Source organism: Hippocampus zosterae, chromosome 17, assembly GCF_025434085.1.
Source record: "Hippocampus zosterae strain Florida chromosome 17, ASM2543408v3, whole genome shotgun sequence".
NCBI lineage: Eukaryota > Metazoa > Chordata > Actinopteri > Syngnathiformes > Syngnathidae > Hippocampus > Hippocampus zosterae.
The window spans coordinates 11,776,798-11,795,029 of NC_067467.1; the positions used below are offsets into that span (position 1 = coordinate 11,776,798).

General features: G+C 44.8%; 1 protein-coding gene across 3 annotated transcripts; it reads left to right on the forward strand.

Moving 5' to 3' along the window:
* The first annotated feature begins 303 nt into the window (after positions 1-303).
* gprc5ba (G protein-coupled receptor, class C, group 5, member Ba) lies at positions 304-14,742 on the forward strand. 3 transcript variants are annotated; one of them, XM_052049540.1, is made up of 4 exons: positions 304-812; positions 9,526-10,549; positions 11,902-12,053; positions 14,506-14,742. In XM_052049540.1, the coding sequence occupies exons 2-4, from the start codon at positions 9,526-9,528 to the stop codon at positions 14,548-14,550; spliced, it is 1,221 nt and encodes a 406-aa protein (XP_051905500.1). In that variant the 5' UTR covers positions 304-812; the 3' UTR covers positions 14,551-14,742. The 3 variants fall into 3 exon arrangements, with proteins under 3 accessions (XP_051905500.1, XP_051905498.1, XP_051905499.1); XM_052049538.1 differs by having other exon boundaries at positions 307-430; positions 9,524-10,549; XM_052049539.1 differs by having other exon boundaries at positions 310-430; positions 9,524-10,549; positions 11,902-12,029.
* The last annotated feature ends 3,490 nt before the right edge of the window (positions 14,743-18,232 follow it).

Below are 18,232 nucleotides of genomic sequence, written 5' to 3' on the forward strand. Positions count from 1 at the left end.
AATCAGACATATCCACGCAAATTTGTGACCAAAGAAAAAAAATACAATTCTAGAATTACCACCGTTCCCCAAATAGTGCGTGTCAATGAATAAATGCGACTGCGCATGCGTTAACGAATGTGACCATACAAAATAGAGAGACGGGAAGGATTTAAAATCTGGTTTTTGTTGTATGTGTCAGTCATTTCAAATTCATTTCCAACAGCATGGAGTGAATTTGTCTTCTGTGTGCGTGGACGTGGACGTGCGTGTGTGTGAACATGCGCAGAGGCGGAAAGGAGGCGTGGGGGTGGGGGGCGCTGAGGGGGTGGGGGCCTAATCTTCAAGCGCGTTATGCGGAGCGCAGTTTTTGCGTGGCGCTCATTCGTTGAGCAGCAGCGAGCGTTGAAGTGGACTTTAAACGGACTAGCACGGCGCCTTGCCCTGCGCGGTGGGCTTTCTTTTTTTATTTCGCACGATGCTTAAACAAAGGATTTGAGTGATAGGGAGGGGGAGAAAGGGAAACAACCACCCTCGTCTGCGTCGGACCTGCCGGGACACATCCGCGGCTGCTGGGGTCAGCTGATCTGCTGTACATATGTCATTCGGGCTGCTGCGCCCACCGCCGGTTCCGAAAGCGAGACAGTCGGAAGCATCTACGACGGCGGCGCGCGTGTGGATGCAGAGAGTCGAGGCGGGCGACGAGGCTCTTTCCGAAATGTGACATTTGGAGCACGGAGTCTGGTCGACGTTGCGCACAGCACCCTGCGCCCCCCACCACTCATCCACCCACCAGCGGATCTATTTGCTTCGATTAAAAACAACAAAAAAAGGTCGGTGGTGTTCCTCATGTCACCATAAATAGCTCATGTCCTATGCATTGGGGTGGACGGGGGTTGGGGAGGAGGGGGGTGTAATGAATGCACGACTGCATAAAGCCCAAATGATTTGTTGTTGTTGTTTTGTTTTGTATTTATGCATTCAGCATCATTGACACCGCCGCCCCCCCCAAAAAAAGCATCTTGGTGTAAATGGACGGTTGGCTCTGACGTGGTGCATTTTCATCCCCCACTATATACACACACACACACACATGCACACAGTAGTTTATTTTGGGGAGTGCCAAGCACTCCATCATTGTTAGGAGGTGAGGTGTCATTCTTTATTCCAGGCTCACACACATTTGTAACAATGCTGCCTCAAACAAACGCTCTTCTGGAATGCCCTGGGGAGCCTGCATGTGGCCAACATTGTCATGAGGAGAGGAATTGGTGGTGGGTGGGCGGGGGGGGGGGGGGGGGGGGTTTGCTGGAAAAAGAGCATTCTCTAACAGTGTGTGTGTGTGTGTGTGTGTGTGTGTGTGTGTGCGCGCGCGGGTGCGTTTGCATTCAGCTGCTCCTTAGGTCAGCTAAAAGCAAGAGTGCACCCACCTTTTGGGGAGGATGCAGGTGGTGGTGGTGGGGGGATGTGGTAGTGGGAACCCCGACAGTGTGCTGCCTATAATTTATCTGAAAATGAAGCTCTAATAGCCACTTGGGTACCATTAGCAGAAAGAGGCCGTCGACGTGGAAACGGGCGTCTGCGGATGCATTGGCATTAGTGTTGCTCAACAGATTATTGGTGATATGAGCCTCGTTACTGTCGGCTCGTGTGTTGTTTGGATTACAGCGGTGCCTTTCGATGCGAGCCATCATTCGGCCAATTTGTTTGCTTTGACTTGAGAGGGAAAATCTGAGCTACAAGCACCACGGACTGGAAGTGAATTGAACTCTTTTCACAACAAGTAGTGATTTGGTACTCCCGGTTAATGTTGAACTAAATATATTGTCTATTTGGGATAGCTGCGTTCTTAATGTTATCGAACAATGCAAAAGGCCATCGAGGTTTGACGATTACCATCAATGTTGCAGTGTCCCTCGGAGCAACAGCTATTTGAACACAAAGAATGGAGCAACACATGTAGACAGAGAATATAAGAACACTCACGGGCATATTTTCTTGATGCTCTGCGAAAATAACCAATATTACTACAGCTGACTCGTGTTTGGTCTGCTTCTAGTTTGGCCAAGGTGCACATCTAGAAGCAGCAGCAGCACAATGTCCATTGTATTCAAGAAAAATGTGTTTCTTTTCAGTCTGGTTAATTCAATTATTTCTGTATGTTTGTACATAGTACAATATTATACGGTGCTATTTTTCTCATTCGGAAAATCTCGGGACACCACTGCATTACCTCCACCAAGGAGGTTGTGTGGACAACTCTTGAGGTTGAAATTGGCCACGCTGGTCCACATCCCGTTTGTCTGGATGTAGAATCTAATTTTTCTCCACTGGAAATTACGGAAATTGGATTAATCTGTGGACAGCATGGTAGCTAGCTCGCAGTCTTCAATTTCTGGGTTTGAAGTTTTGGCTTCTTCACATCTAAAAGCATTGCACGATGTGTTCGCGGAAGACTTTTAATTGTCTTGCGGCATGATGGTGAGTGGGAACTACGAAGGTTCTAATAGTGCGCTGCAGGATTTGGATGTGTCCTAGCGTGTGTACGTGTGTGTGTGCGCGCATGTGTCGACTGTATGCCATGACAGTTTTTTTTTGTAAACGGGAATGTCCCTGCTTCCCCTTTCCATTTGTGTCCATGCGTCGAGCCCTCCCCCAAACGCATACACATGCCGATCACATACACACACAGATCACAGAAACAGACTCTCTCACACAAATGCACACACAAAGATCACACGTTACACACATTGATCCCTAGTTTTTCCACAGTGAATGGGGAACAGAACCTCCCGTGAAAATTGAAAAACCGCAAAGTAGAATCCCCCACCCCAGAATTTTCAAGTATGTAAATGTGTGTTTTTTCACACAAAGACAGGTGTAATTAACATTCACCATTATTGCCTTCCGATAGAGACAAAGAGCTGTGCGTTGGTTGCATAAAAGGCAGCTCAAACTTGACTCTTACAGGCTTGGGCTTCAGTTTGAGATTTTTCTGCTGGAGGCGCTGATGCTGTCGCTGAGGTTTTTAAATTGGAGAAAAACATGGTCATGGGTAGCGCTGACGTTCATCTTGTCCTCTTATTCGTTGAAATTGTTTCATGGTTCCTTTTTTTTTAAAATCAATGAATGTTGTTGTTGTTTTTTTTTTATAAAGAACAAAACTCTGACTGAACTAACAGTTTTGGCTGTCACTTCTGCTTTCGTCTGGGCTGTCATGACTTCCTTGTTACGTGTCAAAAAAAAAAAAAAGATGACTGGGTCGGGAAACGTTCAAAATAAGACACCCCGACACGGTCAAGGCTGCGAGCTAGGCCCGCGCCACTGCCGTTGAAGGCCACGATGATACACAGCCAATCAGTTGACGGGATAAATCCACTCATGCTCTCATTGGTCGATGTAGCGCCGGTAACCAATCACATGCCTTGATCTTGAATGAGTGCCCATGGCACATACAGTATAGTACAGGCATGCCTCAGAGTCGTTCGGCATGCAATGAAGCATCTCTCGCACATCAACATGAAACAATGCGAAAGATGCATTTTGATTTGCCATTTCGATTTTTTGATTAAGTGTTTTTATGAATACAGTATTTTGGAAAAACACGAAAAACATGAAGTGCTGAATCGCAAGGGATTACTGTATATCGGTCTAAATCTAAATCTCCGATATAAGCACACATATAAAAGCAGTCCAGTCCCAACGCTCTTCTATCCAGTAGCTTCTAACACCCCCCCCCAAAAAATAAAATAAATAAAAGCACATATCATTCCTGCTGATATCGTGCTGGATCGATCTCGGTATCGGGCGTTCCTCAAGGCCGCAATATTGGCGTCATATCGCAATTGAAAAAAATGAACAATCTGAACACTCCCGTAGGTCACACACATACACACACTTTTGGTCTTTCCTGCCAGCTCCCATCGTTTATTATCTTAACGGTCTCCTGCAAATCAATTGCCGTCACTTCCGTGTGTGAGTTGGGTATTTATATAGCGTGAAAATGAAAGACGACATGTGACACCTTGGCTGGAAGTGTGACTCGGAGTCTATTTCGGACCATTTGGGATGTGCCCCTCGAGCACCCCTCGAGCACTCTTTGCACATACACGCACACCCACACACCATCATACCCCATCTGACAACCCACATTATGTGTTTATGTGAAGGGAGTGGGGAAGGATTAATCACTGGCACTGTTAATTGCCAAGTCCATTAGCATATGTTCCTGCTGCGAGCCTCTGTTCCATGCTAATGAGACCTAATTAGGGCGATCGGAGACGCCCCGAAGACGTTGGCAAATCTACTTTTACTTTCCGCATGTTGACTCTCACCCTCCAGTTGATCCCTGCCCCCCTCCCCCTCGAGGCCTAAAATTTCATCTGCAACTTTGACTGTTTTACTGCGTCATATATCACTCTTGAAGATGAAAAGAATCGACGACATCAGTGCGGTGAGAGCAGACACAGATGGATGCATGATGGTGTTTAACGAGGAAGTGGAGCGACTACACTGTCCTGTATTTTGTTGCCTGCGAGCTGTCCAAAAGGGGACTAATGGCAGCCAAATAATAGCACTGCGACTACGCGAACAACAGCGCTGTTGTTTCGGAAAAGTCCCTCCCAACAAGCATGTGTCCTGTCAGCAGGTCTATGAGTAAGAAAGAGGATTTCGTGTCATTTGCTCAACACGCGTAATTCTCGCTCAAGATAGCAGAAGTGAAAAGTTCAGAAAAGCAGTGGAAGCTCAAAGGTCAAATGGAATTCCTCCCACTTCCCACTACAATCGCGATATTTCCCATTGAAATGCCAGTCAAAACTATTTTTACAACGTGTGATGCACGGGTGTCAAACTCAAGGCCCGGGGGCCAAATCTGTCCTGCCACATCATTTTATCTGGCCCACAAAAGCCAATCAAATATGTCATTTTCCATGGTGCTTCCTAAAATCTGTACCAACATTTCAAACTCTCACGAAAGCAGCTATATTGTAAGCATTTTCCTGTTATCAAACCCCCCATTTCAGTAACTTCAATAGCTGAAAGAAAACCACAGTCATAACCTGAGATGCAATTCCATCGCTGGGACAAAACGATGCGTCCGTCCGTCCGTCCCGGATAGCCTTCCTTTTTTGGGACAGAGGACGAGAAGTTTTTTTTTTTTTAAAGGAAGCACTAAGCAAGGATGGAAGCGGGTTTTCATCAGTTCCTGTAAATCAGCCCTAACCGGGTTAAGTACATGGTATTGGGAGGCAAAATTCCACGGAGTGTTTTATGATCCTGTCATATTGGCTTTGTTTATGTTTTTTTACAGTGGACTGTCTCTCATGACTTGTTACCTAGCTGCCTTTAAAAGCCATGCCACGCCAACAACAGGCTGTCGAATTATTAAAACTTGCTCACGACTCCAAGCGCTTCATTTTCTAGATGTTCGTGACATTTTTTTTTTTTTAGCTTTTCACCACGTTAGTTCATAGTGTTTTTCCTGGAAGTACTTTCTGGTTGTCTATTTACAGTTTGTATTCTCGTGAATTGGATTCTCTCAAGAAATGTAAGTTTTTCTCATTCCTTGCCGTTTGCAAGTGCTTCCCATTTCTCGCCTTTTCCTGGTTCTTTGTTATCAGAACAGAATGTAGCCAAACACTGTCCAGGCTATTTAATTTTATCATGGTAGTTATTTTCATGTTGTGAAATAATAATGTTGAGTTGCTTATCAATAACACATTAAAAATATAATGATGTCATTTTTGTTTGATTGATGGCCAGTCTTACTGCAAGAGCCAATCAGTAAAAGAGTAAAAAGACTCACTTGACTTGAAGATGTGGGTAAAACGTGTCCTTTTCCAGAAAGTGTGTTGCGAACTGTTAACACAAATGCAAAATGGCCACCGGCACAATAACATTCAAATAAAGTAAAACTACTCACCATTTGATGACAGGTGACAGGTACAAGTTAGCCAATGTATTATTAGCAATTTACATTTTAATGACGCCTAAGTACAATAAAATAATTTTACCTTTTTTTCCATGTAAAACCGAGCAAACAACTTACATAAAAATTAGTGCTGAACAGAATACCAGCACCAGGCCTCCTAGGGCAGTGTAACTAAATCCTCACTAAACCAGTGAGCTATTTTTCACACAGAACACAATGATGCTATTCGTTAGCTACTCTGTCAATGCCAGTGGTGTGCCTTGTCAGGCACAGCAATTAAATGCTCCGCCATTAGGCAGCAAAGTTTGTCACGTCTTTATTTGGTGGCGTGCTGTTCTGTCAAATGTTTGCCTTGACTCAAAGTTTGCAAAACACTGATGTAGGGAATATCCTTTACTCACTACACATTCAAACAGCGCCAGAAAATGCTGAACTTGCCATACAGGGCATTGCATGGTGGATAGAGAGGGATTTCCAACACAGGCTATGCGCGGCAGCCATGCCGCAGCAGCCCCGCAACTGGCAGGAGCTGGATCCTTCCTCCCGTTACATAAGATGCACAGAATGGAGGCGAGGAAGAGCAAGGAGGGGGGAAACTAAAATGGAAGGGAGGAGAGGGCATGTCATTGGTACAGAGATGCAGAGGAGACATGTTGTTGGAAGAAAAAAAAAAATCACAGGCTTTTCACGTGGAGGAGGGAAATGAAGCCGAATGAAACACCATCTTGTCTTTGTTCAATTACAACTGAATGTGATACATTTTGTGACTTTCCAAGACAGAAATCCTCCACCCACCCATTTTCTGTAGTTCTTGTGTTCATTATTAAGGCACGGATCATCAGTGAACCTAGAACGTCTCAACTCTTGAGGCAGAAGCATCAAACCACATTACATCGAATGGAAAGTGCTTTAGCTTAATGCTAACATATGTGAAACCCAATTGACAGGCTAAAGAAAATTAGCATTAATGTTGCGGTAGTTGTTAGCCTTCAAAGAAATGCTACTCGGGACACACACACAGAAGCAAAGCATACAACAAGTATGGAAAATGAAACAACAAGGAAATGAAAATAAGCTTCTTCTTTTGCTTGCTGTTATTTACACTGAACATCTTCCAGTAGTTCTCAGTGCTGCCCGGCATGTTGTGGCACAACGTGGTACTACGCTGGAGGTGCACAACTCCAAATTTGCCTCTACACCGCTTAAAAAAACAAACAACCCCCACCCCCGGATAAATAAACCGTTAAAAAAAACAACTTACAAATAGGGTGTGAACAACAAACGGTGAAATTGTGTTCATTGTATTGTTAATTTGTATTTCTATATTGTGACTCCCATTCAACAAAAAATTTAATTAAAAAAAAAATTGTGGGATGTCTTGTGCTTGCGTGTAAAGGTCTGCTTTGTGATTTTCGCAAGTGACTGCTTGCATGTGATTGCGTGTGTGTTGCCACTGGCTCTTGTGTGTGTGTGTGTGTGTGTGTGCGTGTGTGTGTGTGTGTGTGTGTGTGTGTGTGTGTCCTGCAGCCAGAGCAACCATCTGTGTGAGGAATGACAGTGTGACACGGGGCCGTGATGGCACTGGAAGGGGGGGCAAGGTCTTCCTGCCTCACGTTGTGAGGGTCCTCACTGTATTCTTTTTTACTCGCTCATTAAGAGGTGACAAAGACGAAGATCGGGGCCGAATTCAAAAGGAAAACATGAGACAGAGGAGGAGCTGTCCACTCCGCTTAATACGGACGAGCGAGCGCTCTCTCGTTTCCGTCAAGATGGGGGAGGTAACCATGGTTACCGGCAGGGCTGGCCGGGATAACGGCGCTTTTCGGAGGAGCTCAAGTGCGTCTTGAATGTGAAGGTGGCGTGCAAATCACAGACCACTGTTTTGGTCTCTATCTTTGTGTTTTGGTGACTCATCTCTGGTTCAGCCGGGGGCGTCAGTGCGGGCGTGGGTGTGTTGGGGGGCGTTGGGGTTTGAGCGGGTGCGAAGGCTCCATGAGGGAAAAGGGGAGGGCCAAGAATTTCAGCGGGTGTGCAGCCTTGCGGGACAGATGAAAGAGCTAGATACACATGAATATGCACCATGCGTGCATATTAGAAGACTCCGGAGGTGGCAAAGACATGAATAGTGATCACTTACTTTCGGTGGTAAACAAGCGCGACTTAAAAATCACAATCGTGCGCTGGTTTGCATGTGTCGTGTCACATCATCAGGTACATCTGCACAATCTGGTGACATACAAAATTGGACGTTTGCGAAGAAAATGATGCCAAGATTGAGTTGACACTGTCAAAGTAGTGTGATACTCCTTTAAAACATGCATGGAGTGGTTTCAGCACCGCCCGCCCAAAAAATAAATAAAATACACATTTAAAAAAAGCATATAACACTTTGAAGTGGTTAGTCCAGGGTGGGCAAACTACGGCCCGCGGGCCAAATCCGGCCAGTTGGTCTTTTTAATCCGGCCCGCCGAAGGTTGGTACACAATTATGGTTCGATATCAACGACTGCATTCATTTCATTTGGACTTGTAATGACAGGCATTTCAACGCTAGGTGGCACAGTTAGTTGAAGTTGCAGAACATAGGGAGGAAGGGGGAGACGATACGGAAGCCCGCAGTAGCGCCAAGTCAAGCAAATCCCGTTCGATACGACAGAATAATGTAGTCTTAAAGTCTGAAAAACGTGCCCAAAAATGCAAAATACTGCTTTTTAAATAAGGAAATCCAATTAATATGTCGAATTTAGTTCACCCTTTTGATCCGGCCCTCCATAATATTTTCTGCTTCTCATGTGGCCCTATGCAAAAAAGAATTGCCCACCCCTGGGTTAGTCATTCATTCCTGTATTCTCCAATCGACTAAGTTATATCTGTTGAAGGTGATTAGAGGCAAACGGCTTGGCAGGATTTATTATGCCATCAAAAAGAAAGTTTCTAATCCTTGTGTTCAGTTTTCACGCAGTTCGATGTTCAGTGATTTCGATCTGCAAATAAAGGCTGGAAACCTTTTGCCCAACTATTGAGCGATTCCGAGATTCAAGACTTTAGTTCTTAGTTCTGGCACTCTGGTTTGTTTTTATCTTGCGATTCAGGACTTATGTATGGTCTCAAGAGACAACTACTTTCTCCCTTCAAGAATTTCGCTCAATTTGATCACATCATCTTCAAAGAGTATGATGTCATTGAAAAGCTGTGTCATATGGACGACGTGTCATTTACAACCGCAAGGCCATTTTGGAAATGGCTGATACATTTCATCATCTTCAATCCCAAAACAAGATGAATATGCTTAAAGGCTGTGACTGTAAAAGTAACTCTGTTGTATTTTGTCGGTTAGATCAGCATGCCGGCATGGCTAAAACGGAGTTCAGCTTTGCAATCGGCTTCTATGCTTTTGTGGTTGCGAATGTGGTCAATTGGCCTTTTAAAGGTTCATAACAGTTCCAATTGAGCTCTTTCGGGTCAAAAACTGCGTCTGGAGTCTTTCACAAGTCGCTTCTGTGCTCGGCTTCCTCCTGCTTTTATTACGGCTTTTACGAGCACAATCGCTGTTTTGGAACATTTTCCCCCTCCCTCACATACCTTTGCCTTGTCTTGATTGTTTTTCTCAAAGAGATGGCGTTCTCCCTGGTCCTGTTCCTGCTGCTGCTCACCCACGGGGCTACGGGTCAAGACCCCGAGGACTCAGAGGCGCTCCCCACAGGCTGCGGCTGGGGCCTTGGGCGACCCTACACCCTCCTGTGCGACCTGGACGCCGTATGGGGTGTGGCGGTGGAGAGCGTGGCGGCCGGCGGTACCCTGGTGGCCATCCTGCTGGTTTTGGTCCTGCTCTGCCGCCTGCGCCGCATCGGCGAGCCCGAGAAGCGCAGCGGCGTGGGGCCAGTTCTGCTGCTGCTCCTGGGCGTGGCGGGTTTGTTTGGCCTGAGCTTCGCCTACCTGATCGAGCGGGACGAGTCGCTGTGCGTGCTGCGGCGGGCCCTCTGGGGCCTCCTCTTTGCCCTTTGCTTCTCTTGCTTGCTGGTGCAAGGGGTCCGCCTGCGCCAAGTGGGCCGCGAGCACCGCAGCCCGGGCGGCTGCGCCCTGACGGGCCTGGCGTTGGGTCTGAGCGCCGTGCAGGGCATCATCGCCGCCGAGTGGCTCCTCCTGACCGTGCTGAGGGAGGGCCAGGGCGCCTGCCAGTACCTGCCCATGGACTTCTCGCTAGCCTGCAGCTACGTGTTAGCGCTGCTGCTCGCCGCCTTGACTGCCGCCTCGCTGGCCCTGTGCGGCAAGACGCGACAATGGCGCTGCAGTGCCATCTGGCTGCTGGTCACCTGCCTTCTCTCGCTGCTGCTGTGGGTGGCATGGGTGGGCTTCTATCTATACGGCAACGACTGGCTGAGGAAGTCGCCGGAGTGGGACGAGCCGGCGCTGGCCATGGCGTTGGTGGCCCAGGGTTGGCTGCTGCTCATTTTCCACGCCATTCCCGAGGCGCACATGTGTATGAAGCCCCCGCCGCAGCCCACCGCGCCGGACTACTTCGACACGTCGCAGAACTCCACGCGGATGAGGGAGACCAGCTTCGACGAGGACATCCCGCTTTCTCACAGGCAGTTTGTGGAGAACCAAGGCTACGGATACAACGATGAGAACACCGCAGGTATGCTACAGTCACGACATTTAGCTGCACCGTTTTAAGTGAATAATTGACGGCGTAGAACCAAACAAGAGAGAAGTAACTAATTTTTATTTTTATTTTTAAAGGAGAGTGATTCCGTGTTTTATGGCTCCAATCAAATTTGGAGGATTAATAGCTTGGTGATTTATGCGGCAATGGTTTTCTTCTTCTGGATATCGTACAGGAAATGTGTGGCAGATTTGGGCATTTTGCCAAATATAATTTTGGACTTGGCTCGCCCTGAGCTGCTTTGCAGTGTCTGTTTTGCTTTCACTATGATCCATATGCTGTCATGTTCACTTCCTTAGGTTGTATTGTGATCATTATCATCGAGGAAAATGGTTCAATGCAAATAGCGGCCGAAATCCAAACATCCATTAAATCTATCAATAATTCTTTGATGAGGATAAATGACATCCACTTACTTCCTGAGTCTGCTATTAATCTCAGACTCACATTTGAAAGTTTTTGTGGGAGTTGAAGGTTGGTTTCATGGGTTCGGCTATCTTAGAAATGGGAGTTCCTCTGACGTTGCATTGAAAGATCAAGAAAAGAGTCTAATAAATGGACTGTGCCCTATATTTCAAAATTGGAACCAGACCATTTGGAGCGTTAGTCATCTGAGAAATATGTATTTATTTCTTTGTTTCTTCTAATTGTATTTATATATAGTATATTGTATATAATATGTAGTAATTAGGGCCCCACTTTTATTGTTCAACTGAGGCCGATACAGATTCCGTCATTTGGTGGAATAAAATACCAATAACCAATTAATTGAGCGATTAATACATAAATTTATACTAACATAAAGAATATATGAATAGATATTGTAAAATAACATTTTTTTATCTATTGACGTTGCTAAACAACCGAGAAAAATGGTCAAGATTCCCCCAAATTTTGCAAATTAAATAATAGTTTAATTATATTTGTTTTATGAAAAATATAGATTTTTGCCAATTTGAAAAGAACAAATAACTTAAATCTTCCGGCCATATCATAATCATAATCGATAGTAGTTACACTTTATGAAACCAGTTTATTTCTTTGTTTTTATAATATATAGTACAATTGTTATTAAAACCATGTTTAAAGAAAACTTTGGAGGGGGTGGGAGTGGAACAGATTATCGGAACCTCAATAGATTTCAGGGGAGCAAATTGATTTGCTATCCCACTCGTACATTAAGTTACATACTTAGTTAGGGAATTAATTCAATGTGAATGGGGTGGGGGGGGGGGTGATTTGCACTGTATAATTGCAGGACGTACTCAGCTCAAGATGTGTGATGACTCAGTCACAATCAGCGAATGACAAATGTTTCTTTCTAGGCCTGAGAAGCGGCGCCGGCAGTGGTGGCGGACAACACACCAACAACACGGGCGCCAGGCCGAGCGCCCCTTTCCGCAGCAACGTCTACCAACCCACCGAGATGACCATGATCCTGAACGGGGGAGCGGTGAGTACATCCTCCCAGTCGCAGGTACACACGCCGGCCGGCCGCTTGCCCGCCCGCCAACCGGACTGCATGCGCCATCACATGTGCGCCTCCGGATCATTCTGACAAAGCGAAGCTTTCAGCTGCAAGTGTCTGCATGTTACAGCCAAGCCAATGGAAAGCTCTTTCAGCAGATTTTCAATGTCCTTGGGATCGAAGGCGTTTCAGTATTTATTCGCGATCCATCTTACGGTCCTTATAACCTTCAGTACAGCTTTGTGCAACACCTGGTCTTAATGCCGTAATCTGATCAAAACTGTACTTGTGGAATATGAATTAAGAAGAAAAATCCAGCTGTTTTCATCCATCTAATGGGGCGGCCATTTTGCCACGTGCCGTCGACTGAAAATGACATCACAGTGCTCATGTCTCAGCTTGTGAATGTCACGTAACCAAACCCAGAAAACAGCTGAGTTGTGACGGTCGCAACCTGAGCTCGTAGGCGCTGTGATGTAATTTTCGGTCGACAGCATTAGTCAGTACTAAGCAAAATGGCCACCCCCGAGATGAATCCAAATCTGCCTGCTTAATTCTTACTGCACAAACGCAATTTTAGTCACAGCACCATGTTTCGAACAGATTACTGGAAAGGAAATATCTAACTTGACTTCCCCTTTAAGACTGTCCGATGGCGGCAAAGCACTACATGCGGCACCGCAACAGACTTCAACAGAGGTCCTTGGCATCAAAAAGCCAAAGGATGCCGCCAAAGCAACACTCCTTTTTCTATTAGAAAGCACGTTTTTCAAATGGGCAAATTTGACAATGCTGAACTGCGACTACTCACTGAACCTGTACAGTCTTGAGACAACTCCGTGAACGATTACAATGAAGGCACGTGTGGAATGACGATCTCACAAGTAACAGTTCTACTGCTAGTGCAGGGGTGTCAAACTCTTTTTTTGTCACAGGCCACATTGTTGTTACGGTTTCCCTTAGAGGGCCGTTATGAATTTTGGGAAGCCATATCCATTTTTAATCCCCTCCACATATTACATACAGAACGCACAACAAATGAATGAATAACTAGTTTTAAAAACAGAAGTCGAGAATAATAACCGTTAATGTGGATTACATATGACAATTTGAAATCTTGGTTCAGACTTTAGCAAGCATCATGGAACTTGACATGCTTGATTTGCTTTCCCGGGCCACATAAAATGATGTGGCGGGCCAGATTTGGCCCCCGGGCCTCGACTTTGACACATATGTGCGAGTGTCATATTTTGCCTACGAGTACAAAGCTTGATATCAATGATATGAATTAGCTTCGGTATCCTTGATATCCTGCCTAAGGCTCATACACACTACTACGATGCTTTTTTCCCCCCTCACTAATGGTACAATTTATTTGCAGACGATGAGGACATTAGTTACTAGTGAGGCAAAACTGTTCACTAATAGATATCCATGCACTACTAGTTGCTGACTAGTAGAACTTTAAAATGCCACAGTTTTACCACACTATTAACAAGTACCGTAGTTGCGCTACTAGTGAGCAAACACGCTGGTACACTGGCCTTAAACAGACTATCAAGCGTATCAAATGTGCTCTGATTGGCCGTTTCAGCATCTATTTGATATTCTTGATTGACAACTACTGGCTGTCCACTGTCGTAACCGCTGTTCCTGAAAGGGTTAATGGCATGCCGATGTCCTATTTACTGTGCCAAAAGTGTCCTAGTGCAAAAAACATCACTAGTGGGACACAGTTGTTCTATTCGTGTGTCACCATTGAATTGTGTGCATACCAGTACATTGACCTGAAGCTAGCTATCAAGGATTTAGATTTTATCCGCTCAAATGGCTTTCCATGGAGGCGTGCGTTTTGTTAGCACATGCACGAATGAGCTTGGACACAAACGCTCACGCCGTGGACGTCGATTTGTGCGCGCAATGCTAGCTGCTCTGACGCCCATTCGACACAACGAATGGCTGTTCTGTCATTGCATTTTAGCTGCTACCCAACCACACAAGCGGGGCGCAGATGCGAGGGCAACACCGGCAAAATATTGCAGCTTGTCACTATTTTTAGTGCTGTATTGTCGATCATCTTTGACTGCCGAAAGGCTACAAACAAATCCGCTTCACACGTTCACATATTCAAGCTAAAACATGCACTTAGGAGCTTTTTTTCTTTTTTTTTCACGACTCACAATGAATGTAAACAACATACCGCATCATGCTTGGGACTGCTTTTTTTTTTCAGATGGAATTTGAACCTTAGTCAAAGTGGAAGGAATAAACAGCTCCAATACCTGGCATGCAGTCTTATCACAAAACCTTCAGGCAACTACTAGAACAGCTGAACTTGATTCGGGATGTGCGTTGCCTCCACTTTACCATGAGGATGAATGTGATTGGTTCATGTTGACAATAAACACATTATACCGCTTGACAGACTTAACCTAAATCCCTTTTGTGCCACACCCTGCAGGTGCCCTCGGCCCCTCCCACCTACACGGGGAGGCAGCTGTGGTGAGTGGAAGGAGATCGCACGAACGACGCGGGGGCGGTGCGGAGTTTCGAAGGGGAGGCGAGCGTACTTCAAAAAAAAAAAATGACAAGGATGCCACTTTCACTCTGTACAGACTCTGTGCCAATCAAATACTGTGTGTAAAAAGGAGGCCATGGAGGACAGAGCTAAATGTCTTCAAGCACACAAATGTGGAAAGAAGGCCTTTGTGACCAATAGAAGCGGCAAAAAAGGAAAGCAACACGACTTTGGCTTGACTGCAGCACTGTAAAGCACTCTTAAAACTGTGAACATCCTTCATTTAGCTCTGTCCTCCATCAGTTCTCACCGTGTCAACAACAAGAAGCACCCCTCTTCCCCCATGCATTTTTTTTGGCATGGACACGAAAAGTGACAATAGAAAAAAATAATAATAATGATATCACCTATCCAGAAACGGCGGAAGCGATCATCCCGACCGGTGCCTTGGTGACTCTAGGCCAAACGCCGGGGAATTTTATCACTATGGGAGAAAATGGAGCGCATTCGTTTCTGCAACAACACTATATTTAGAGCAACGTGCGTGCAGATTTGCAGTGCGAGGCAGCAGAATGAGGCGGGAGGTGCAACTGTGGAATCATCCTTCCTTCCGTCAGAGAAAATGAGTGGGAGCGGCCCTCTTCCTCTTCCTCATCCTCCTGCCGTCTGGAGGACGACTCTCGCTTCACGAGAGTGTGTTTCCATTTCAATGCTGCTTCTCCTTCATCCTGTCACCGACTTGTACTGGAGGAGCTGTGTACATACTCAAGTAGTGATGTGTACTGTATATACATTACATATACATACAAAAAAAAACCAGATTGCTTGTTTACTTTTTAATTATAAATTAACCGTGGTCTAATTAGACCAGTGTTTCCCAACCTTTAGTGGGCCAAGACAAAATCTCACAAAAAATTCTGTCCCCTGAAATGATGAGCTTGTCTCAAATGTCTTGTTGACTTCAGTTGGTGTCAAATCTGAGCCTGTTTCGTCGAAGTTTGTGGGAACCCAAAATTGAGTTAATGAAATAACCGAACTGTTTTTAAAGAGTACATCTCACGTGCATATGTTTTGGACCATATGCAGAAGTTTTTTTTCAAAAGTATTTGATTGCTACTTAGTGTATCTGCTGTTTTGCGTGGCTGGTTTGGTATTAACTCCCGGGATAAATGAAGGATTACTGTATTTCATTCTGTTGCCTGAATGGGGACAACCCAACACGTAGGTTAATTGCACCTTCTGCCATCTAGCGGAAGAGCATTGAATTGTCCTGCCTGTTACTATACATTGCTGGCAGAGATAGATGAACAAAGGTGCAATATTCGTACTAAATCATTTTCACACTTGTGTGCTAAATGGTTGGGATTCACTGGTTTAAATGCATAATTTAATGTTGTCAATTGCTAATTTTATTTGAATTCCTTTTAAAATGGTTGCTTTGTATTCATGCATTTGCGTGCTCATACATTCTTTCTTGAAAATTTTGTATACTTTTTTTCTCGGCCAAAATATTTCAAGTCCAGTCAGTGGTCTTTTTCTTCTGTCTGTGCATCAGCGTGAAAAAAAAAACAGCTATAAATAATTTGCAGCACTTCATGCAGGAAGAGAGACGACACTGAAATCTTGTTCACAGTTGAAACAAAAATCAGAGCGGCGGAACGGGCGCAGTGGAGCCCTCACAACAACACATGACTAAGAAAAGGCCGCCGCAGTTATTATTTTTTTTAATGTCTATTTCTAAAACAGGAGCGATGACACGACAGGCCCAAACCCTGCTTGTCCTGCTACATCGCCAGGGTTACATGAACAGGCCCGACATGGGGTACAGGAACATGGGTTAATGGGGTCTATAAGGAACATGGGTTAATGGGGTCTACAGGAACAGGATTTATCACAAGCTACAGGAACACAGGTTATTATAAGGCACAGGTTAACAGAGGTTCAATAGGCAACGGTAACATGGGTAAGCATTTGCTACAGGAGCAAGGGTTAACATGGTCTGGAACAATAGTTAACCATCACAAAGAACATGGCCAACTGCAACAGGGGTTCACATACAGGAACAGGATGGCACCAGGGGCAAGTTAATATCACTGACTACAGAAACAAGGGTGAATAGAGCAGGCTGCAGGAATAGGCATTAAAGTGGCATATACAATGAAAGAGAATGTGCTACCAGAACCCTGGATTTAACATCTACAACAGGAATAAGGGTGGTTACAAGAGCAGGGGTTAATATTGTCAGGAATAATGGTTAGCATGAGCTACAGGAACAAGGTTGATGTTAGAGGCTGTCGAAACAAGATTCATCTAATTAACTGCAGGAACAAGTGTTGGGCAACATGAGCAAGGGATGAGACACACAAACAAGGTTTCTTTCATGGGCTGCAGGAACAGCAGTTAAGACCACCGACAGGAACAAGGATAAAGATCACATGGTCAGGAACCGTGGTAAAAGGGACCATGGGCAACAGGAACAATGAGTGACAACATGGAATACAGGATACAGGGTCAACATGAGCTACAGGCATGAGGATACAGGGACAAGGTTGACGATCAGCAAGAGCTAGAGGAACAGGGGTTAACATGGTCAGGAACCATTGTTAACTCATTCACTGCCAGCCATTTTAGAGCATTTTGCCAGATCATTCAAGTTAGTTTCCACCCCCAAAAACAGTTTCTGACCCAAAAGTGGCGAAACATTTGATGCGTCTGTGTGAAAAGGAACATGTCAAGCAGTAAACGTGGTAACAGTATTTTTTTTGTGGTTGTGACACCTCAAACTATACAACTGACAAAGGGCCACTCAACGTCTGTTGCTAACCAAAAAAAGCAGCACTTATCTTTCTGTGATGGCTCGATTTGAATGGCTGTTTGTTGTTTTACATGCCGTTCATCATTTACTCTATGAGCGTGTCATCTGCTCTCATTCTCTCCACAGAAATTCTACTAACTACCACAACATATACTCTTCGCACGACATTTCCTTCTCTGTTCAAAATTAAGGGGCCTAAACCTGTTTGGCTTCCAACGTGTTGGCATTTCTTCCCTCTTGTAATTGGTATGACAAGTTGATATTCATCCCCTCATCTTTATCTTCGACTCATAAACTGTGCTGATCTCAACTCTAGAGGCATGCAACGCCTTAGTCACTAGTGGTTTACAAATCAAAATTTCCAAAGGAAGCGCCAGCGAAACCCTCTTCTGTGTCTACCTGTTGAAAAACATCTGGCGACATATGATGATGATGAATACATTCGTTGGTGGCAGGAGACGGTAGGGCTGCACAATACTAGAAAAACATGCGATACGAGTGCTGAAAATTGCGATATCACTATTACTACAATATTATTATTATTATATTTCTATAAAAGAAGAAGAAGAAGAAAACCTTTATTAGTCTCACAATGGAGAAATTCCCGAATTCACAGCGTGACGTTTTTATTCTCTACATTGTAAAAACGAAAAACAGTCATTTAAGTTGGAAAAACTTTCCAATAATTTTTTTTTAAAGAAAGTTGTTTTCACTTATATCGTTAAGTCGGGTATTAATAAAAGGGACAACCATTTTGTCAACTCGTTTCTTGGCTGTGAAATGCAAGGCAATTTTGACAGCAGCCAAACCTTAAAAAAATGTACCTGTCCAAATTAAAAGTTCATCGCCATGAAA

What these genes read in the sequence shown, in the direction of transcription:
- gprc5ba (XM_052049538.1), top strand. Translation starts at nt 334, where the DNA reads ATGCGGAGCGCAGTTTTTGCGTGGCGCTCATTCGTTGAGCAGCAGCGA. An exon ending in ACGGCGCCTTGCCCTGCGCG is followed by an intron (nt 431 to 9,523) that starts GTGGGCTTTCTT and finishes TTTTTCTCAAAG; the next exon opens with AGATGGCGTTCTCCCTGGTC. An exon ending in GTACATCCTCCCAGTCGCAG is followed by an intron (nt 12,054 to 14,505) that starts GTACACACGCCG and finishes CACACCCTGCAG; the next exon opens with GTGCCCTCGGCCCCTCCCAC.